Source organism: Centruroides sculpturatus, unplaced genomic scaffold, assembly GCF_000671375.1.
Source record: "Centruroides sculpturatus isolate CEXI.00-Female unplaced genomic scaffold, Cexi_2.0 scaffold164, whole genome shotgun sequence".
In the NCBI taxonomy this organism is placed as follows: domain Eukaryota; kingdom Metazoa; phylum Arthropoda; class Arachnida; order Scorpiones; family Buthidae; genus Centruroides; species Centruroides sculpturatus.
This window is the reverse complement of record NW_019384679.1, coordinates 488,778-513,893: the sequence shown is the minus strand read 5'-3', so window position 1 is coordinate 513,893 and position 25,116 is coordinate 488,778. Positions and strand designations below refer to the sequence as shown.

Sequence of the window (25,116 nt, the reverse complement as noted above, 5' to 3'; positions counted from 1 at the left end):
AAATCAAAACAAAATCAAAATGCACTTTAGTACATTTAAATGAATTTATATACTGATGAAATGAGTTTAAATTGGAATAACACAAGTTGAATCTGTTTTTTTAAAAGTATATGATAATTTAAAAAAAAAAACATTATGCACATTTATGCTTTCATTTATTTAAATTATTATTGTATTATTAAAATAATGTAAATTATTCATTTATCATAAATAAGGATATATGTTTACTTAAGTTATAAATTTTTATGTAAACTATAGGCTGTTTGTTTATCCGGTAGTAATCATACATTTATTATGTATTTATAATCAATTTTAACTGTATAAAAATACTGTAGCTATGTCAAATCTTATGCCATTTTAATATTTTGGACTGAAGATGTAATTTACAAAATAATCATTCAAAAACAAAGTAACAGTTTACTTTTAAAGATAATTCTCTTCATAATACTGTAAATATATAAATCAAATACAGAGTAATCATAATTAATAGTAAACACCAACATATACACAAAATCTGGATGCAAAAATTATATTGAACAAAAATAACATCAGTAATTCAGCAAAGAAAGAGAATTTAATAAGTAAATAAACAAACATTTTCTATTGTTTTTAATGATCATTGTCAAGTTATACAATTGAAAATTGAACAAAGAACATTACAGATGATTTTAAAATGATGGAACACAATAATGTCATGCACATGGAGTTGGATGCAAGTGCAGTCGAAAGGCACAAAAAAAGTAAAAAAAACTGAAGACTTTAACATTAAGAAACTTCAACATTGCTTTCCAGACATGAAAAATGGAGTTTGCATCCTTGTAGTAAATCCTTGGGCTTTATTAGAGGAGCAGTGTAGATGGACCTGTGCATAACCTATACCATCTGTACTCTGCAGTGCTGGTATTGTACTATGTACAACTGAATAAAAATATTGAAAATATTGAATTGTGCATAACCTATCTTGCAACCTTTTCCTGTGATAAGATGATCATTTGTATTTATATCAGTGTATCATCAGTGTAGAAGACAGGCCCTGTCAAATGATACACTTACATCATAGGCAAAGGCTGCAAGAGATATTGTGCACAGACCCATCTATACTGCTCTTCCTCTTATAGTCCACCTCAAGCACTTAGGAAGGATCGAGATTTATAAAATAACTAATAGGGATACTGCCATTAACTTCAAGGATGTTGATTCCATTTTACATGCTTGAAAAGCAATGTTGAAGTCTCTTAATGTTAATGTCTTCAGTTTTTTATTTTATTTTTATCTTTTCGTACCTTTCCACTGTGCTTGCATCTGGCTCCATGTGCACAACATTATTGTGTTCCATCATTTTTAAATCATCTGTAATTTGTTTGATTTCTGATTTTTAAATGGTCATTGTCAGGTTATACAATGTTAGAAAACATTTGTTTATTTATTAAACACACTTTCTTTGCTGGATTAATGGTGTTATTTTTGTTTAATATAATCATAATTAAAACATTACAATTCAAGGTTCAAGAAGTTGAAATTCAATCAAATTTAATATGAATTCTGTTCAGAATGTATGGAAGTGATTTTCGTGCAAATAAGTTCTAAAAATCATCACCAGAAAGCATTTGATACTTTAACTAGAGAAATTATAACATTTGCATTTAGTACAATTTTTTCAGATTGATGAATATAAAGAAAGACATGAAGTGCTTTATGTTCTAGCAGTTGTAGGTATTGAAAATATAATGGTCCCTACCCTGCCTGAGTATGCTTGCTTTTATGTTATCAAAACAGATAAAAATATAAAGAGCAATGTAAAAATTTATGAACTAATAATTCTAAACTTTAAAATAAAATTTAGAAACAAAACCACACCTATATCACTCTACCAAGTAAAATTTAATGAGCCAAAAGTGTTTTCAATCATGTTTAATGGATCATCTTCAGTTGTCTGAAACAGAAATGAAATAGAACATACAAAAATTTAAAACACTTGAGAAACAGGACATGAATATTCAAATACAAAAGCAAGAGAAAATGGGTAAAACAATCACAAAATTGGATGTTAGCAATAAAATAAAATAATAATATAAAACAAAATATTTAAATAAGCTATATTTCATATAACAATTTCCTTGTGGTTGTGGTAAATAAGTCTGCATCATGATAGTAAACACACTGTTTTTAAATAAAAAATATTTTCACTAGTTGTATTGGCTTCTTCAGTTTGTATTCAAACTTTAAAGTTTAGATATGGCGCTGTTACTGTATTTTTAGAATTCTGAAAAGACTGACAATTGTGGAGAGGCCCACTGATCTCTTTGTAATTGCTCATTCTTAGAATTTGATAGCTTGATATGAGGAAAATAAATGTTTAGAAATAAGATCAGAAAGAGGTCACAAGTAAATCACTTGTGACCTCTTTCTGATCTTATTGTTGTGATTTGTTCACAACAATGAGATATGTTGTTATTGTCATCATGGAGCAATCAATGAATAATGTAATAGATTCCAATAGTATATTTGAAGTATTAATACAGTTGATTTGTTCTAAATAACCACAAGGAAAATTCTGCATAACTTGTGTTTTTATTCATATGAGATGATCCACATTCAACAGATACTTTCCATTGATATAAAAAATTGATTGACATTTGCTTGAATAAAGGTGGGTGTGAAGCTATGGAAGATCTTGCAGGAAGATGATATTCGGTTTTATCTAAATGGAATTATAATTGCCTAAAATTACCAAATTTGGACTGAGGAAAATTTTCATGTGATTCAACAAATTTTCTTGCTCTCACTGAAAATTACAGTATGTTACATGTTCACAATGATCTTATCATTAGTTTATTCTTTTCCAAAGAAAATTGTTAAACTGGATTTGAAACTTGTCAAACTGGACCTGTAACTTGTGCTGTTATAGTACAGTGATACAGAGAAATGATGTTCATTTTACTGTTCTGCAACTGCAGCAATAAGCATATATACGAGGGCNATTTTTTTATTTTCAGCTTTAAATTATAAATACAAATTTTATTTAATTTCAATACAAAACTTTTATATTAAACTGATAAATAATTTTATTTAATTCATTAATTTTCGTGAATTTTATTTAGAAAATGTAAGCTTTAAGAATACGAATATTGTAAAATTTTTAATTGGGTAGCAATTTAGGACAATAATCAGGATTTAATTGGAATTTTTTCAACAAAACATGATAAATGATATTTTAATTGCAGGAAAATATAATTTAAAAGATTGTAAAACACTATAATGCAATTGATTATATACAGTATACTCTTCTCGTATTGTGCTTCAATAACAATCACTCATAAATGACTTACGGTCAGAATCATGTATCCTTTTATTAAATGGAAATCTTTAGTAAATAATATTTTCCCATAACAAGTGGCGTAACCATAGTTTTAATAACTTTACCTTTATCATATTTTGCTTAAGTTGAGTTGCCAGATGTCCCGGTTTTCCGGGATTGTTCAGGATTTTTTCCGATTGCCAACTAGTGCAAAAGAACATTATTCTAAAAACTGTTCCTACAATGAAGAATCTCTTTCGTTTTCCATATTTTAAATGTATTTCTGTCACTGGCAGAGTAAACATAAGATCTACTGCATATCCTGGATTTGAAGCGCACTATTATCTTTCGGGACGAACTTATTTTGTTCACATTTTATCCCCAAAAATCTGCTAACCAAGGCTTTCCAATGCTGAAGGCCTAACCCAAAGGGGTATCAGTAGTGTGCTTATGGTGCTGCAGTATCCCCCAAATACGAAGGCAATAAGTTTTATTACTTTAAAATAAAAATAAATATAATAACGCATATCACACGACTTCAATTAGAGAGATTAGATAACTAAAACGAACGATTATTTATTGTGACATCGTCACAATGCCGGGCTGCAATTTTTAATCATATTTTTAATTTATTTCATTTATAATATTTGTTTTGAACCTGTACATCATACTTTCCCTTTAATAATAACAATCTTTCCGTGCAAGTCATCTAGTAACTGCTTTCAGGGGAAAAATTTTCAATTGAAATAACGTGACTTCCGGTTTGGATCAAAAGTTCTTATACAGTTAATCGTGGTTTGCTGTCCCTAAGAGTTCCATAGCTTTTCTTGTATTTCATCTATCTAATTCCATTCTCGAGATTAAGGAAAGACAGACGGACAGATGAACGACAGTGGGAATTTATAGGTCTGTAATTTTTTTTCAAATCGCAGTCCAATGATTCTAAGGTAATTGAGTAATATTCTTTAGAAAAACGACTGGAGCATGTACAGTAGCTTGGTCCTCCCGAATCTGCCTCCAGCAGTAACCATATTCTCAAAATCCTGGATACGCTACTGATCTATCCCATCCGCATTCATATTGGTATAGGAATTTAAACTAAATTTTTAAATTGTTAGGAAATATTATAAGTTACAAATTTCTTTTGTTATAAACAAATTTGATATCGAACAAAAAAGTAAAAAACAATAAAAAATAGTCTACAAAAACATTTATTACTAAAATAAAAATAATTAGTTTAACAAACACAAAAAAAAAATATTAATATTTATCTTATATAATTAAAAATCATTCTCATATTTATGCTTTTTTATAGAAAGTGCCCAAGGCCTGATTTGGGCCCTTTTATATCATGGACCCTTAAGTGACTCTTAATAGTAATAATGCCACTGTCTTTTTACTAAATATTTTTTTCCAGTGAGAATATTTATTCGGTTCAATTTATTCATTTTATTATAAAAATTACTGTTTTGTCTGTTTGACTTTCTTAAAATATTTCATACAATTAAAGTGGGATATTTTCACACATCATCCGTTAAATCAAAGGATTTCGATGTTTATAGTTTTTAAATATTTTGTGTTTAAAAAATATGAAACTATAAAATTAAAATTAAACCTTTTAACTATTTACATTTCGCTCATAGTTAGAAATTAATTACTGCGAGAGTTTTAAGCAAATTTAAATAAGTATTTTCATGTTTTAAATATAAAAATCTAATGTAAGTTAAGCGTGAATAGTTTTAAAATTTACTAGAATTAAATATAAACAATCTTTCGCTCTTTCAATTTTTACTTCGAGATTTAAATTACAGATTTCACTCTTTTGTATGCAATGCTTCGTACTCAAGCGATAACACACTTTAAATCGATGAAGACGGACTGTAATCGATATGTTATTCTTTTTTTTAGCACTTATTCGAATTAAAAAATAAAATTAAAACAAATACAAATGAAATTTTTATTTTGAAATTGTAATTTTAATGTCATTAAAATGTATTAATTTAAATTTTATACACTAGGTGGCAGCATGTACAGAATCGGCGACATAAAATCAATAGAGATTGCTCATTTTTTTATTTTCAGCTTTAAATTATAAATACAAATTTTATTTAATTTCAATACAAAACTTTTATATTAAACTGATAAATAATTTTATTTAATTCATTAATTTTCGTGAATTTTATTTAGAAAATGTAAGCTTTAAGAATACGAATATTGTAAAATTTTTAATTGGGTAGCAATTTAGGACAATAATCAGGATTTAATTGGAATTTTTTCAACAAAACATGATAAATGATATTTTAATTGCAGGAAAATATAATTTAAAAGATTGTAAAACACTATAATGCAATTGATTATATACAGTATACTCTTCTCGTATTGTGCTTCAATAACAATCACTCATAAATGACTTACGGTCAGAATCATGTATCCTTTTATATAAAATAAAGTTTAAAAAATAATTATTAAAAACAATTATAATATTTGAAATATTCCATTTTTAATTTTATAAATATCTTACTCAAAAATTCATTACGTTATAGAATAACACAGTTTTCAAAAGCACATGTTTAGTTCAGTATAATTTCTTAAAATTTTAATTTAAAACCAAGAAATATTTTTATATTAAAGTATTATAAATAATTTTCTAAATTAAATATATATATATAGCCTAACGTATATAAATTAATTAGACATCAAAATTTTAAAATACATTTTAAATGTTGATCTGAAAGAATAAATAATATAAATCCTTTATGTATCTGTTATTTATGTTTTTAATAAAAAAGGGAAAAAGTATGTGCTATTTTATTTTATTTTATTAAGTTAGCTTGTACTGTATATAATAATTAATAAAACGTGTCTAATCTGTGTGTATATATTTATAATAATCATAATTATTATTATAAATATATACCCGCTTCTTATATATATTGTAATCTTATTTAAAATATATATATATTATACTTAAAACGATTAAATAATATAAAATATTTCATTTAAAAAGGGCATTGTACAGTACAGCAAACAACTGCGCGAGTGTTTTTCCAACAGATCATTTCCCATTTCTCACTAGCGCCATCGCACGATAAAAAACGAAACTAAAACCGCTTTTCTGTGTTACAAAATGGCGGTCGTAAGGAAGAAGGACGGAGGACCGAATGTTAAATATTTCGAGTCTGTCGAAACTGTTTCTCAATTTGACGGTATAAGGCAGTGGTTACAGAAAAACTGCAAAAAAGTAAGATTTTCTTAATAATAAAAAAAAGGAATATATGTAGTAAGATCGTATTGTGTAACGTCGTATCGCCGGTTGACAATGGAAAATGGACATAATGTTTATATTAGAAATATTTAATTGGAATATTTGTATATATTTTTTTTATTTTTAGGAATTTTAAACGGATTTGACGAATAATAAACGCGTTACGGTAGAAATATTTAAAACAAAAAATGCGATCGTTGACGTACAGTACCTTGACAACGTAGACTTAAATATAACTACAGTAATAGAATTATTAACAAGAAAAACAAATTCAAAATGTTAGATAGACTTTTAAATTTATATTTCTGAAATTGAAATAATGTAAATTTATATTTGTAAATGAATACATGCAATATATAAACTGGATTATTCAGTTTTTTTTTTTTTTTTTTAGGATGTGCTTGTAATACAAGTTCAACTTTGGTTTAAATATATTAAAAAAATAATGTAGGGTTTGACTTATACTTACTTTCCAAAAGCACCGTGGTCACTGAGAACGATGATTTCAAATTAGCATAAAAAGTGATTGATTATAGCAGTATTTTGTGTCATTAACCAATTATTGATTGGCTATTTTTGTCACTAAAAAATATTAAAAATAATTCTTACTTATAGAAGTCCCTTGCAAGAAACTAGATTAACATTTTCGAAAATGATTCTTTGCTTTAAATTCAAATGTTCAAAAAGAAGTCTGAATTTCTTTTTGAATGCTGTATCTGAAAATGAGATATCATCTTAGAAACATTAATATACTTTAAATTTTTCTTGCAACAGATTTTTGTAAGGAGTTATTTCTTTAATAACGAACATCGGTCCAAATTGGAATATCCTGCAGAAGTATTCTGGAGAAGAGATTTTGTCCCAACGTATTATAATGTTTCAATTTGGACCGATGTTCGTTCCTTGATCTGCGGCATCTAATCCGTTCTCGTTCATACTGAACTTTGAGAAATTATTATTTCTTTAATGTATTTAATTTTAAAAAGGAACTGTAGATGTCATTTTATTTTTGTCATCAATTCTAGTTTATACTATATAGTTGTTTATCCACTACATATTGTGCATTCTGTAACAATATTTGTGCATTCTTACAAAATGATGAAAATGATCAAAATACACAAATGGGCAAATTAGGGAAGTTGTATTAACGTCAGAGACCAAGAAACATTCCCAAACATAGAGGTTACTGTATAGAATGACTTCTTCAAGACTATATTTTTAACATTATTTTTATTATTATATTATATACTCTGTCAATTATTTCATTGATTTATTTAATATATCTTTAAATATACTTTCTTATTTAATTTATTAATTTATTCATCATTATACTTTCAAACTATTTATTGTTCTTTATTTGTTGGAACTCACTTTTAAATTTTCCAAGATGTATCAAATTTTTAAGGTATTTATTAGATAGACAACCTGAAGATGACCTAAATTGTGGTTAGTAAAAACTTTTCTGGTTACAAGGTATTTGGTATTTATTACTGATGATCTTAAAATAATAAAATCAAAAGTAATATGATATAAACATAACAGATGCCTTTTTATTTAAACAAAATCTTATTGAGAAATCAAAACAAAATCAAAATGCACTTTAGTACATTTAAATGAATTTATATACTGATGAAATGAGTTTAAATTGGAATAACACAAGTTGAATCTGTTTTTTTAAAAGTATATGATAATTTAAAAAAAAAAACATTATGCACATTTATGCTTTCATTTATTTAAATTATTATTGTATTATTAAAATAATGTAAATTATTCATTTATCATAAATAAGGATATATGTTTACTTAAGTTATAAATTTTTATGTAAACTATAGGCTGTTTGTTTATCCGGTAGTAATCATACATTTATTATGTATTTATAATCAATTTTAACTGTATAAAAATACTGTAGCTATGTCAAATCTTATGCCATTTTAATATTTTGGACTGAAGATGTAATTTACAAAATAATCATTCAAAAACAAAGTAACAGTTTACTTTTAAAGATAATTCTCTTCATAATACTGTAAATATATAAATCAAATACAGAGTAATCATAATTAATAGTAAACACCAACATATACACAAAATCTGGATGCAAAAATTATATTGAACAAAAATAACATCAGTAATTCAGCAAAGAAAGAGAATTTAATAAGTAAATAAACAAACATTTTCTATTGTTTTTAATGATCATTGTCAAGTTATACAATTGAAAATTGAACAAAGAACATTACAGATGATTTTAAAATGATGGAACACAATAATGTCATGCACATGGAGTTGGATGCAAGTGCAGTCGAAAGGCACAAAAAAAGTAAAAAAAACTGAAGACTTTAACATTAAGAAACTTCAACATTGCTTTCCAGACATGAAAAATGGAGTTTGCATCCTTGTAGTAAATCCTTGGGCTTTATTAGAGGAGCAGTGTAGATGGACCTGTGCATAACCTATACCATCTGTACTCTGCAGTGCTGGTATTGTACTATGTACAACTGAATAAAAATATTGAAAATATTGAATTGTGCATAACCTATCTTGCAACCTTTTCCTGTGATAAGATGATCATTTGTATTTATATCAGTGTATCATCAGTGTAGAAGACAGGCCCTGTCAAATGATACACTTACATCATAGGCAAAGGCTGCAAGAGATATTGTGCACAGACCCATCTATACTGCTCTTCCTCTTATAGTCCACCTCAAGCACTTAGGAAGGATCGAGATTTATAAAATAACTAATAGGGATACTGCCATTAACTTCAAGGATGTTGATTCCATTTTACATGCTTGAAAAGCAATGTTGAAGTCTCTTAATGTTAATGTCTTCAGTTTTTTATTTTATTTTTATCTTTTCGTACCTTTCCACTGTGCTTGCATCTGGCTCCATGTGCACAACATTATTGTGTTCCATCATTTTTAAATCATCTGTAATTTGTTTGATTTCTGATTTTTAAATGGTCATTGTCAGGTTATACAATGTTAGAAAACATTTGTTTATTTATTAAACACACTTTCTTTGCTGGATTAATGGTGTTATTTTTGTTTAATATAATCATAATTAAAACATTACAATTCAAGGTTCAAGAAGTTGAAATTCAATCAAATTTAATATGAATTCTGTTCAGAATGTATGGAAGTGATTTTCGTGCGAATAAGTTTAAAAATCATCACCAGAAAGCATTTGATACTTTAACTAGAGAAATTATAACATTTGCATTTAGTACAATTTTTTCAGATTGATGAATATAAAGAAAGACATGAAGTGCTTTATGTTCTAGCAGTTGTAGGTATTGAAAATATAATGGTCCCTACCCTGCCTGAGTATGCTTGCTTTTATGTTATCAAAACAGATAAAAATATAAAGAGCAATGTAAAAATTTATGAACTAATAATTCTAAACTTTAAAATAAAATTTAGAAACAAAACCACACCTATATCACTCTACCAAGTAAAATTTAATGAGCCAAAAGTGTTTTCAATCATGTTTAATGGATCATCTTCAGTTGTCTGAAACAGAAATGAAATAGAACATACAAAAATTTAAAACACTTGAGAAACAGGACATGAATATTCAAATACAAAAGCAAGAGAAAATGGGTAAAACAATCACAAAATTGGATGTTAGCAATAAAATAAAATAATAATATAAAACAAAATATTTAAATAAGCTATATTTCATATAACAATTTCCTTGTGGTTGTGGTAAATAAGTCTGCATCATGATAGTAAACACACTGTTTTTAAATAAAAAATATTTTCACTAGTTGTATTGGCTTCTTCAGTTTGTATTCAAACTTTAAAGTTTAGATATGGCGCTGTTACTGTATTTTTAGAATTCTGAAAAGACTGACAATTGTGGAGAGGCCCACTGATCTCTTTGTAATTGCTCATTCTTAGAATTTGATAGCTTGATATGAGGAAAATAAATGTTTAGAAATAAGATCAGAAAGAGGTCACAAGTAAATCACTTGTGACCTCTTTCTGATCTTATTGTTGTGATTTGTTCACAACAATGAGATATGTTGTTATTGTCATCATGGAGCAATCAATGAATAATGTAATAGATTCCAATAGTATATTTGAAGTATTAATACAGTTGATTTGTTCTAAATAACCACAAGGAAAATTCTGCATAACTTGTGTTTTTATTCATATGAGATGATCCACATTCAACAGATACTTTCCATTGATATAAAAAATTGATTGACATTTGCTTGAATAAAGGTGGGTGTGAAGCTATGGAAGATCTTGCAGGAAGATGATATTCGGTTTTATCTAAATGGAATTATAATTGCCTAAAATTACCAAATTTGGACTGAGGAAAATTTTCATGTGATTCAACAAATTTTCTTGCTCTCACTGAAAATTACAGTATGTTACATGTTCACAATGATCTTATCATTAGTTTATTCTTTTCCAAAGAAAATTGTTAAACTGGATTTGAAACTTGTCAAACTGGACCTGTAACTTGTGCTGTTATAGTACAGTGATACAGAGAAATGATGTTCATTTTACTGTTCTGCAACTGCAGCAATAAGCATATATAGATCCAATCTTTTTATAAAAATGGAACACTTCCTCATATCAGTCTATGAAACAGCTATTGCAACTATATTTCATTGAAAACAGAGTGATTAATCACTCATTTTTAATAGCATAACCATTTAACTTAACTAATGTTAACCCTTACAGACTTTGGTTCTGGTTACACATTATTTTGCAAGCAATATTATATTGTTTTTGGTAGCCCAAAAAACAATATAATATTGCTTGCAAAATATATCACTTCAGATCAGTTGCTTTCTGTTAATGAGCATACTGTTTATAGGTTGCAATTCTTGGAACATCACAATTTGACTTATTGAGCAGTTTTCACTACTAAGTGTATTCAATTATGTCAAAATTTTAGTCTTCACTAATTTTTGGTATCATAGCATGGTATGTTCACCATGTGAATCTACAGTACAATAAAATTTATCAATCATGTATCACAACTATATTTCTGATTCATATTGTTTTACAAATAACACTCTTATGAATTTCTTTGAATATCACTCTTATCAATTTTTTTTCTCTGCTTGCAACATGAAATTCCTATTGATAGTGATTTTTTTTAACTTCTGATAAAAACAGATCTGTGGAGTTGATAGACCAAACCCCAAATACAACTCTGATTCATAGATTTTGAGAAAGTTCAACTTTGAATCAGACTCCTGCCTCTAAATAATAATTTAAAATATATTTTGATTGAGACCAAATGGTGTTCAGATTATATTGGGCTATTATATGACTAAATTATAGCATGATATAATCTGACAGATCATTTGGACTTAATCAAAAATTGGATTATTTAGATGTTTATACTTTGATTGTATTATATTATATTAATACAGAATGGCATTTAATCACTATCAAGTGTCATTGGGCTACTTTTTAAGCATCTTTTAAGTGATTCATTAATTATATGAGTTTTCCGACAATAAGAATTTAGAATTAACTAACACAGAATGTATTTGAATATAAATTTCTGAAAAGGAAATTGACAGTAATTAGTGATATGTGAAGAAAGAAAGAGATGTTAAAGTATGGAAATCATCATAAAATAAGATTTTACATTATAAGAGGCTCTTGTAATAAGAGGTTATTGCTTCTATTAGGAACTTAATATAAAGTACATAATAAAAAAATAGGAGTCAAAGTTGGTCCATTTTAACCAACTGACTCCTCTAGTGACAAATTTCTTCTGATTTCAATTCCACTGCCCTGGGTATAAATTACTTCTTCATGTCTAAAGAGTATTTCTTCTAACTTTGGTTGATAGATGTCTTTGCAGATGAGTTTGACTAAAGCTATTTTAATTAGTGATTGATTGATATAGAAATTCTGATTCAATCCAATATGTATTCAATCAAGATACCATGCTTTCAAAATCAAGATATCAAGATCTCAAGTTTTTAATATGTAGCTAAAACATAAAAACAAAGATATTAAAAGTCACATTTGTTTAAATTTGCAGAAATCAGAATTTCCTGAATCCTGATGTTATTAAAAAAGGAAGGAAAGTAACAACTCACAACTAAAGTCAGCAAAAAGTTGAAATACTTGTAAAGTTTCTTGTTTCTTTGTAACAGGTGTCCTTACAATGTCATAAGTTGAGCTATTTTAGTGCAGTATGTTTCTTTACAGTAGCAACAATTGCACACTTTTTAAAAAAATGCACAGATAGTTTTTATGCATACTAAGGAACTTGAATTTTTAAAAAGAGCAATTTTTACTACTACTACTACAATATATTGTTATTTTTGAAAAAGTGATCATATTTGATTTTTAAAATTTATTAAAGTAACATATATTAATATACTGAAATATATCTATGAAAAAAATATGGAAAATAATGAAAAAATGCTTATGAAATGATGATCAAACTTTCATTTAGCTATTTTTAAAAAAAGGAAGAAATTTTTAAATGAAATGCATTAATATGCAAATTTTTCACATGGGAGAAATGAGTGAAGAGTAAATGATGACACACAAACCAGGGTGTAGTAAATAACATACTCTATGAACCCTGTTAATCAATAATCATCATCCATATTGTATCCATTGTCGCAATTTCCTGTACTTCTCATAATCATGCAAGTATAAAAATCTTTTACATATTTTGTAACATTGCAAAGCTTTTATGCTAACTTGTATGCAATATTCTCTAAACAGTTATATCACATGGAGTTGAAAAGGGACTTAATGTCTGAAATGCATACTCCTCAGGGAAATAAAGATATGATTTTCTAAAGTTTGTCCCCTCTCTGACTGATGGTGTAATAAGTCTAGTGAAAAAGGAAAAACCATTATAGTGCTAGTATAATTGAACTCTATGAACTGATGATCGGTGTGAGTGAAGTGTTTATTTCAATCTGACAAGAAATTCCAGCAATTAAAAATTGTTGAAAAGAATTTGAAATAAAAACAGATTTTTTTTTAGAGGATCTGTTTTGCATTTTTATACAAATCAAAATATTCACGGTTAATAATTAAGACAGCATCATCCCTAAAAAATATTCCATATTGTATGCCAGATAGTTTGGCATTCATTTTCTTTGCTTAAAAGAAGCATAGTATTGAGGAAGTCTAATTAGCAATGTATGTGAGAATATTAAAAATTTAAAATATCATTTCTTATAATATCAGAAATATTGAATATTGGTTTTAAAAAATCAATAATCAAATATTTGATTATTGGTTGCATAATATCATTCTGTTCTGATGTCAAACTGATAATTGATAAGTTTGTAATTTTAATTATTATCAACATCTTGTATATGTGACCCAAAAAAATATCTGAAAGAATTTTAGATCAAATCTGTGTCAGTTTGAATTTTGAACTGTCTGGTGTTAAATTGTAAAGCATTTCAGAATTGGAATAAAATAGTGTTGTTTTTTTCTCCTGTTAAATATGTAAATATCATATTTGAATAAATATACTTGTAGCAAACATTAACAGTGAATTTACTTCTTCAGTTTGATATTATTATCATTCTGTATAAAAAGGCATGGTTCAAAAAGAGCTTATTGGCTTATTATAGTTTCTAGTTCTTATTATCTATATCTAAACGAAGCTAAATGTTAATGAACAGTGGAAACACCAAGAGCATTATCTTGTAACAGAACATAATAATGGACACTCCAGTTAGAAATTAATTAATACAGTAAATTATAGAAATTAATTTTGTGCTAAGGATATAATCTGGTCCTTTAGAGAACAGTCTTAGTTCTCTTGTTAACAAAAAAATTATACATCAGCAATAATAATCAGAAATTATTTATTGTGATATTGTCACAATGCTGGGCTGCAATTTTTAATCATATTTTTAATTTATTTCATTTAAAGTATAGCCTTTCCACCTCAAATTAGTACTGTAGTGTCTTGCCCCTGTACATCTTACTTTTCCATTAGCAATGGAGTTGTGCCAGTCATCTATTAACTGCTTTTAGGAGAAAAGTTTTGAATTGAAATAGCATGACTTTTGATTTGCATTAGAAGTTCTTATATAGTTAATTGGGACCTTTTGCCCCTAAGGTTTTCATATCTGGTCTCAGATTTTATCTATCTAACTGTTCTCAAGATTAAGGAGAGATGGACGGACGACAGTGGGAATTTATAGGTTACAATTTTTTCAAATTGCAGCCCAATAATAAATGATTAAATAAATTTTGATTACAATTATAAATTGCCTTTGATATGCTAGAATTATATTATATTTATAAATAAAAAAATTATTATATTAATTAAATTATCCACAACCGTGAGGCAGATAATAGTGAGGGCTTATCAGACCAATGATGGGCAGAAACGCTCAGGGATCAAAGTGAAAACAATTTAATAAACTCAAAAAATTACTACATAAGTGTGAAAATGAAAACCCAAAATGCAAAATGCCAACTATTTTCTATTGGGAAAATAGTCCCTTATCAGTTGGTATTAGTTAAAGGTAATGCTATAATAGAATTATACAAGGTCTGGTGTACAAGTGACCACTTGTACACCAGATGTGGACTGACACACACCTCCCTCACTACCACTCCCAGCACCTTGTTGTAAGCTGGCACTGCTACTCTGTCGTCTTACTGTTTTTGCACCATGTATGTCACCCTACCATGCAAAGTCATGGAGATTTATTACACCTGTCTACACTGATATTGCCTACTGCTCATAATGCTATAATGGTGTCTTCATCTTTATATTGTATAGTTTTAGGCATAGTTTTAAGTTGACAATTATCTTGTTCTATAACTAAAATTTTTTAGATGGGTAAATGTTTTATAATTAAAGAAATACAATACATTAATTAATTAATTAACTATCTGAAATGTCTCTTTATGATAGACTTATTGGATAAATCTACAAAAATATTATAAATGAAAATATTTCCATAATACCATAATATTTTGTTGTTTTGAATATTTAATTTAATGCTTATAAGTTTAATCATGACTGTTCACATTTATGTAAGCCAGTTCACAGATACTAGAAACTAGACATTTCAAGTTCATCCAGTTTACAGTTTAGTGATCTACTATTTTATGTTTTTAATTCAGTATATTTCTTTGCTATTCTTTATTATTGCTATACAGATTTAACAATAGTGAACAGAATAGCCAGTATTGCAATGACAATAGAAGATTCTTGATGCAAGCCCATTATGATTGTTTTCAATATAAAGCAAGTCAAACTATAGGGTAAGAGAATGGGTTAATTGGGTTTGTTTTGTGACTCACAGTTGTGGAGTTGGTCTGTCTGTAGAATAATGAATATTCATAAGGTGTTCTTTGCAAAGCACACCTGAATAACTCATCAATTTTGAAGAAGTTAAAGAAATTTTATTTAAGCTTAGGAAGTTTTGGGGCTGAAAGGGAAGGAAAGTCATATTTTATGTTTTGGACATTTAAATAATTGAAATCTAATAAAAGAGCAATTGGGGTATAGGTATTCTGAATATAAAATTATTGTTTCATAATTCCTATTTTGGAGTTGTTACTTAATTTGTTGTATAAAACATAATTACCTGTTGTTATGCCATAAATTGTGAAATAAACTTTGTTTGTTGTTTTTATATGCTAACTTAGTGTTTTTCAACCTTTTTCTATAGTGGCATCTCAACTTGATATTTTTTTTTTTTTTTTTTTGTGACTTCTTCATCAGTACAGTATAGCTTTTCATACTTTTATTAATATATTTAAGAAGTGTTATGGTGCTGCTCAGCAAATATATTTTTCAACATCCCTGAAGTGTTGTTGCAGCACTCTAGTTGAAAACCACCATGTTAACTGTATAAATTCAGAAGAAATTAGAAATTCTTTGAAACTAAAAATGAATGATGGTAATAAATATCAATTGTAAATTAAATTGAAAACATAAAAAATTCTTTCATCTATTGGTAAGAGAAAAATTGTTAAGTAAAATTACTCATTGATCTTTATTCTCATTGATTTAATTTATTTGAGACATTTAGTTAATATTATCACAATTAGCAGATCCAAGAACATACAAGTTTAAAATGTGTTATAAAAACTTCACATATTGTAAACAGAATTTGTTTATTGTTGTTATCATTGGACTAGGATTTGCACATAAGTAATACAGTAATACCTCAAGTTACGCTACCCCGACTTACGCGAACCCGGAGTTACGCGATTTTCAAATCTCGTTGATTCGTCTTTTGTTTGAGCGGCACGCAACCCTTGATTACTCATTCCCCCCACACTATTGTTCAGCTTACATGTTCGGACGTGTCGCGCGGAATCGACGCATAGTTACTATTTATTTTGTGTTATTTATTTCTGTGTTTGTTATATCTATGGAGACTTGAGAGACTCTATATGGTGATTTCTTGTAATCGTGAATGAATCAAAAGACATGATAAGATTATCGAGAACATTTATTAGCTTACATACATCCGAATTTGGATTTTACACAAATTGAGAAATTATTCGACTTGCGCAGTTATCGCTCGGTCCCACCTATCGCGTAAGTTCGCGGTATCACTGTATTGGGGTTTTAATCTCTATTTGGAAAGAATAAAACAATTAAATAAAAATAGTATGAAATAAAATCTATAATCTATATTGTAAAAATTAATAAACTACATTATTAAAAAAAATAAGATTTTTCTAGGCCCTTTGGGCCTTGTAAAAATCCTGTGCATAAACCTATTTTTCGGTAAATGACCTTTTTAAGCTCTCTTCCTGCTATCAACCCAGCATGTGACTGATAACATGCAATCATTATCAATCTTAACTAGTGCTTTACATGTTAATCATTTTAATCATTATTGCTTGAAACACAATAGTTTAAATTGCTGTCATTATAGTCACTGTTGTTAAAGTTTGTAGCAGACGAATAATACTGAATAAATTATACAATAATTAATAAAAAAGATTTATTAATTATAATTATTATTAAGTTATGTATTTTTTCTTAATTGTTTTAACATCCTTTTAATGTTAGTCAATGTAATAGGAATTTTCCTTAATTGTAGTCTTGCTTATTCACACAGCTTAATGTTATTAGTTCAGGTGAATCCCAAAGTTATTACAACAAGCAATCTTTTGTATTTTGTAAAGCACAATATATCAATTGAAGAAACAATTAAAAAAAAAACTTTCTTTGACTATGGATGATTGTGTTTTTAAATATCTATTATTAATGCAAATCATAAATAAACTATACAAGGAGGTGAGTATAGCTGAAGAATACTTAAGGAATATATTTCACACCTAAAAAGGAAATTAAAAATATTTATCTAAAAATTGACAAGAATTCTAAGGCACATAAGTATTCAATATAAAAGATATGAAATATTACCAGTTTTGAAATGAAATCAACATAAAAATATAAATTTTTTATAAGTATTTTTTAACTAGTATTTTATTTATACTTGTACAGTTAGTGAATGTAGTTGGAAAGCTTCATTTTCCAAAAGAGTGTTATATATATTGAGAGAGTTTGTGTGACTTACGAGAAAAAATTCATTAGAATATTTATTATTTACCAAGATAAGATTTTACTATAATAATGGATTTGTAGTTGTTTGATGCATCATTTTATTTATTTATTTATTTATTTATTTAATTTACAATAGCTAATGCTTCATAAACCTTCACCAAACACCTTCAGAGATAAAAGCAATAACAAGTATAGTAAAAGATATAATAAAAAAATAACAAAAACTTAAGGAAGTTTTGAACACATTAATTTCTAAATCTGACACTGAAAACTTTGTAGTATTATTTTTAATGTAGTTTGGAAAGAATTTTATGTTTAACATCATACATAATATATATTGCATTGTCATTTGATTTGTGATGTAGCTTCACTTGTTTTCTGCAAATAGTGTAGAAAAATTTTGCCAATTAAAAAATAGTTTGTATCAAAAGAATCATTGTTATGAGACTTTTTGATATTGCTAAAAAAAATAAAAATTTAAGAAAATTAAATTATCTAATATGAAATCTTGATTTTTCAAATTGTGAACTTTTTGAAAAAAAGATGAAAAATTAACCCAACAGTAGAATTCTAATATAAAATCATAAGATCTGTCAAAGCTATTAAAAGGGTATGACGTTTATGCATATAATGGAAAGTTACCTTGAAACATGTTGGCTAAAAAGCAATTAAATTGTGTTTACTTTGCATCATTGTGAAAATGGATGTAAATAAGGTACATTTTTGACACTTAATGCTTTTAATATTACCAGAAAGGAAAAAACAGTATATAAATAAAAAATAAGATACATGCTACATCTACTCCTTTCATGTCTATGTACAACATGCATGGTATGTTTGGATGTTGATGACACAGGAGAACTTGTGTGCTACTGAATGTAGGAATGTATTTTATGAAAGAAGTGGGCAAATTGCTGTGTGTACCACACAAAGATGGAAGCCATGATTTTCAACTCTATTGGTCATTAGTTTCTTTTGATTTGGAAATTGATGAGACTGAATATGAAATGGAAATTCTGGATGGAATTCTCAAAGCTGTAAAAAAGGCATAAAGTAACAAGAATATCTCATTTTACAGAGGAGATTGTTTTAAAATACAACAACAAAGAATTTAGATATGTTTTTGATGTAACAAATGAGTTATTTCTGAAATCTTCCAAAAAATATGAAAATTTATCCTTCTATACAGGGAACATTCCTTGAGGTAAAATTATTTTATAAAATGTGTGAAGTTGGATGCAAAATTGAAAATGAATATCATTGATTCTCAACCAAATAATCTAGATGATTTAGATCAGCAGTCAGCAACCTTTCTCACCTCATGGACCACTAAAGTCACAATTTTGAATCCCATGGACCATTTTTGTGAATTTTTTAAACAATACAAAATCCGTAGAATAATGATCACAAAAGTTCAATTTTACTATATTAATATGAAATGTGCATGTTTAATTATAAAAAATTAATGCAAGCCTAAAGTTCGTTGCTGCTTGTTTGAAACAAGTTTATGGATTCTTCACGCTTTTCCACGAAGGGCAACAATCACACTCACAATATTGTTTATTGTTCATTATTTATTGATAACAGTCATTTCGTTTTTGGTTTTAGATTCAAATAAAAAACCCCAATAAGTGTAAAAAGCAACTAAGCATTTTGCATTTCTTTTGTAATATTTCACATAACCTTCGGTTGATAAATGTTCAAATTTTTCAAATTAATCAATGGTCCACGGACTACTGGTTGCCAACCATTGATTTAGATGATCTGGAGTTTCCCTTGATGGAGGACAGAGAAAAATTTGAGTATTCATATTATGAGTATTCAATGCCATTTACATCCCACTGCATCATTGTTTTGCTCCAGAAAAACAAAAATGAAGCATATGAAAAATTATGCAAAAATATCACCATGACTGATAGTTGCTATTGATCCATAAATTATTATAGAATTAAAAGTAAAAATAACTAAAATTTAGTTTTGTTAATGTTTGTAATTTTTATTTACATTAGACTGTTAATTCATTTTTGATTTTTTTCTGCCCAAAAAGATATGAGTTACAATAAAAAAAGTAAAAATTCTGTAGAGTTTTTATTCACCTCTACCTGATGAACAAATTAAAAAGTAGTAGTAAACTGGAACCAATGAATCAGGCTTATTATATTCACAGTGAATTTAATTAAAGAGCAGTTATAGTATATAGACAAAAGCACTCAATTAATCACGATAATAATTATAATAGTTAACTTGCATTTAGCTAAAAATCTTTATAAATCCTTGTACTGTACATAGATGTAAACTACTTATGTAAATAAATAGGTACAGTATTTGTTAATGTTAATCTTGTAGTTGAGTATACTTCTTTCACCTGCTGTCTCTTAAACCTTCTCCCATAAATAGATTCATTCAACTTTTCAACCACTCCATCCCTGGAAGTAACAGCAACGAAAACAAACAATTGCTGGATGGTGTTTTTCGAATGTGCAATGACACTTTTCAAATAGAACATGGTGATGTAAATGACTGGCTGAATGGATACCTTGGATTTAGTTACAAAATTTTGAACAACAATGAAATAATAGAATGAGTAAAGAACAGGGATGTAAAAAATGAAGAAGCAGATAAAGATGATGATGAATGTTATAAAAATGCATTGAGTGGTACAAACAGCAAAATAAGGCAGAAATTCCAAACTTAATTTCAGTGCAACAAAAGCACAACTTTGCAATTGTGAAGGGATATGGAAAAATAGTTTAAAAAATTATGCAGTTTTTAAAATGTAATATTTACACACATAAAGACAAAAGAATAATTTTTTTAAACATTTTGGCAAAATTTAAAGTATGCAAGTTTTTTTAAATTATATTCTTAGCTTTGATAAAAGTTTTTGTAAAGTTAGGTTATAAGTTATGTATTGTGTTAATTAAAACTACAAAAGTATTTCAAAATATGTTTTAATTATTATTTCTGGAATTTTCTATAATTTGTCAATTTCTGTAATTCATTACCCCCAGACCTGGACATGATGAATTATCAACTTTCTATTGTATTACATTTTATTGTAATATTTTTATGGTTATTGCCATAATAATAATTTCCTATCTGAAATTTTTCTGAGACTGTTTTAATTTCCTTTGAATCTTATTTGTACAATAAGGCATTTCTGCATCCCCAAAATGCATAGCCTGCATTTGCTTTCAGATTGTCTTTAAAACACATAACCCATATGTTATATATAGGAAAAAATCAAAATTAAATTATTTTAAAGAATCTTTTAAAATAAATTTAATTCTTAGTCTTTTGAAGTATGAATTTAAATTTCTAATTTAAAATTTTAATTTATATTTCTAAAGAACTTTAATATAAATTATAATCCAAATACAGTCGACCCCCTATAACATGGTAGATACGTTCCACTTTATAAGAATTTCACGTTGTAGGAATCCTTAAATACATGAGCCAATCACAGCCCAGCACATGTGCAGTTTATGGACTACGGTTGTTTGAAAGGTTTCCTTTCATAAAATTAATCGATTCTAGACTAATTTGACTCAACATTTCCAAAACACGTATAATTTTTTGGGAATAATCTGTATAAATTATGCTATAAACAAAAAATCGTAGGATTACTTACCGAGTGTGCACCATTCGAAAATGCCATTGCTTAAGCTTGTTTTCGTCGCAGAGCAGCGCACCAAACGGCGGACCCATTTTCTGATAAGTTATTTTTCTGCGAATAATTTGTTGAACTTTGGAGACATCATTAATAGAAATAAATTTTATGGCCATTGAATAAGAAATGTTTTTTTCACAAAAAAATGTATAAAATTACAGTACTGTATTAGACTTACAGTACTGTACCTAATTTACATACTGTACAGATGATAGTAAACTCAACTTACCCACCTAAACTCTCTGTAGCTTGTAAGTAGTTTGGCTGCTCGTCCACTATTGGTCCAGATTCGACCAATCCTGTCGCGACACGAGTTGGCAATGACGTTTTACCGCATTTTACGAGTCTCTTTTAGCGTCTTTATATGAATATGGTTGCAATTTTTTCGCCACATATATGAATCCGCATTATATGAACCCGCGTTATAGGGGGTCAACTGTATTAGATTGACTAGAATATTTCAAATTGATATCTACCTAATCTAGTAGATTTTTATAGTTTATTAATATTTTAATAAGTAATTTGATGATTAATGCTGTTTCTAATTTTAGTACTTCTTATTAATATAAAATATTAATGTTTTTTGAATGAATATAAAAGAGTTTTAAATTTGCATTTTATGAAATATTATTAACTGATTTGATAAATTTTTGTAGTATACTCAAGCAGAACCTCCAACTAATAAAGGTCTTGCAAGTTTGGTAATTCAGTTAATTCAGTTTCAAGAAGATGCTTTTGGAAAAAATGTCAGCAAACCACCGTTAACAAGATTACCGGTATGTATTGTTTTAGTATTTAGTAGCGTTAATTATAAATTATCTAATAATATAATTTACCCTATCTGTACATCTGTAGCTCTATGCAAACTGCTTTTTATTGGTGGATCATGCATTTCTGTTGAAAGTAGACATCAATTCAAATTTTTCCTAGAACAATCTATAAAGTTTTAATGATTAAGTGATTAACTATTAAATTTATAATAATTTTTGTGTTTTAATATATTTACATTCAAGAAAATAAATTGCTTATGATGCTATGACCCAGCTATTTTAAGCTAGATGATAGCATTGGAAGTTTTATTTATTCTCTGATCATTTTTGATGGGTTACAGTTAGTAATAATACATTGCTGGCCAAGTAAAATGCAACATCATGATGGACTATAAATATTGAAAGAATATTTATTGGACAAATAACATAGGACACGAGTGAAATGATTAAATTGACAACTCTATTTGGCAGAACATGAAAAAAGTCAGTGTTTTGTGCAGCTGTCCTGAGCAACAATAACAGCTGCCAAATGCTGGGGCATTAAATGAAAGAGACTTTGGATGACCAGAAACATGATAGACAAACTGCAACTGACAAACCAAAATATGAAACTTAAGCAGAAAATACAGTGTGTACACTTACTGACAAAAAGTTACACACCCAGATATAAATTGTCTGCCTGATGAACAGCGTGATATTTTTGTCCATTATCCAGAAACAAGTAGGACCCTCACTATAGAACCCTCTCTCTCTTTCTTTATTATTGACAGGAAACTTTTACTATTGATAGCAGAGATTTGTATGTATAGCAATTGCCCAACATTGCTGGCTTTGTTTACAGTGGTGGTCATAATAGAAAATTATCAACTACTCTGAACAGGCAGCATATCATATTTAGTGATGAATCCTGTTCTGTATGGGAACTAGGGTTTCTTATTTCCCGGTCTTTTGCTTGTCCCGGGATTCCGGGATAAAAGTGAACTGTTTCCCGGGATCCCGGGAAATCCCGGGATATAATAAATTATTTTTAAAATATAAAAAATATCTTGAAATCGAATGATATCATTATTTTTCATTTTTTAAAGTAATTTAAGTGTTCTACAACCTCCAAAATCGTATTAATAATGATGTGTAAAATATGTATTAAAAATACCTTTGAATTACGTAGAAAATTCACAAATAAAAAAAAATTTGTTAAAGTTTGTTCGAAACTGCTTATAACAAAAATTGCCTACGAATTGAGTTAAAAATTTAAAGAAAAAAACTGAACTTTGATCAAACTTCTAACTTAGAAAATGATATTTTTTATTTAAATAAAACATAATACAAATATTACTGTAAATTTTTATAATGAGATTTTAAGAAACAAAGATGGTCGATACTCCGATCACTCAATCTGGTTCTTAATTTGGTAATAAAAAGTCCTGCTGCCGAGAATGCCCTTTCTGATTCAATCGATGTGGGTGGAATCGTTTTTAACGCATTTAACAGAAGACAGATGTTGTGTGTTTTTTCACCTGTAGCCTCAAAGATTTCTATTTCGTTCTCGAGACGCGTTTCAGTACTGCTTTTGTTGTCCACTTTTCTTGATCTGTCTATCTCAGCTTCTTTGATAGCAGCATCAAGCTTTTCAGCTAAAGTCATTGCAGATGAGCTTGCGACATCTGGTAGTTGATCTGTATCACCGGAAGTAGAATCAGTAGATACTTCAAAAAGACGATCTAACATCTGTTTTGCTGATAAAATTAACATAGTCTTGGTTGGTAAGGCTGGCAAACTTTTTTCACTTGGGAAAGTTGAAACTTTTCCATAATTCTTTCCACTATTGAGATATTGTATGAGGCCAGTCAGTTTTACATTTCTTCTCTCTGCTATGCGTCGAATAAACGACTCTTTTAGTCTTCTTGAAAAAGGTGTGTTTAGTTGATTTAACTCATTTATAATAAAAGAAAAAATACCTTCCGATGAAAGTAAAGTCGATCCTCTGTTGCCAAGCTTTTCTGCTCCAGCTTTTAATGGCTGCAGTGATGCCACGATGTCACGAATTACAGTAACTTCTTGTTTGTCAAGATCAAAATTGTCCGTATCTTTATTACAGTCAATGATTGCTTTCGATATGGATGATCTTATTTTAATAAATCGCTCTAACATGGCTAAAAGGCTATTCCATCGGGTTTTGGAATCCAGAAATAAGTGCAAATTTTTCCCATGTTCCTGTTCAACGTATTTTTGTAAGATGTTATTCTTTAAAGGTGATTTGCGAAAAAATTTTGCTATTTTTCTAACCTTATTAATGATTTGAGAACAGACGATTTCATTACCTAGTGTGTCATGTAATTCAAATGAAATATCTATATCGAAAGGATCTTCAGCCAAACGCTCACACAAAACACTTTCAAAATCAATACTATAACTAAAGTCTTCTTCATCTTTCTCAATATCGTCATTGCGCTCTTCATCTTCAGTTTGAATTTCTTCAGAAAGAGGGACTGCTACTGAAGTGGTTGACTTTTGGTACAAAACATCACATACCGCTAAATGAATTCCGTGTGCATAACATAACTGATGCTCACATTCAATTAACCTTCCAAATTTCACCATTACAGCTGCA

The 25,116-nt window shown here is 28.0% G+C and overlaps 1 protein-coding gene across 1 annotated transcript in view; it reads left to right on the top strand.

Annotated features, from left to right (window-relative positions):
- Positions 1–6,381: 6,381 nt before the first annotated feature.
- The window catches only part of LOC111626939 (SWI/SNF complex subunit SMARCC2-like), a 137,807-nt gene continuing 119,072 nt past the window's right edge, over positions 6,382–25,116 (top strand). The window contains exons 1-2 of the mRNA XM_023370474.1: positions 6,382–6,539; positions 22,392–22,511. Coding sequence (XP_023226242.1) covers positions 6,426–6,539; positions 22,392–22,511 — 234 coding nt within the window. The 5' untranslated portion in view covers positions 6,382–6,425. The remainder of the gene's footprint in view (positions 6,540–22,391; positions 22,512–25,116) is intronic.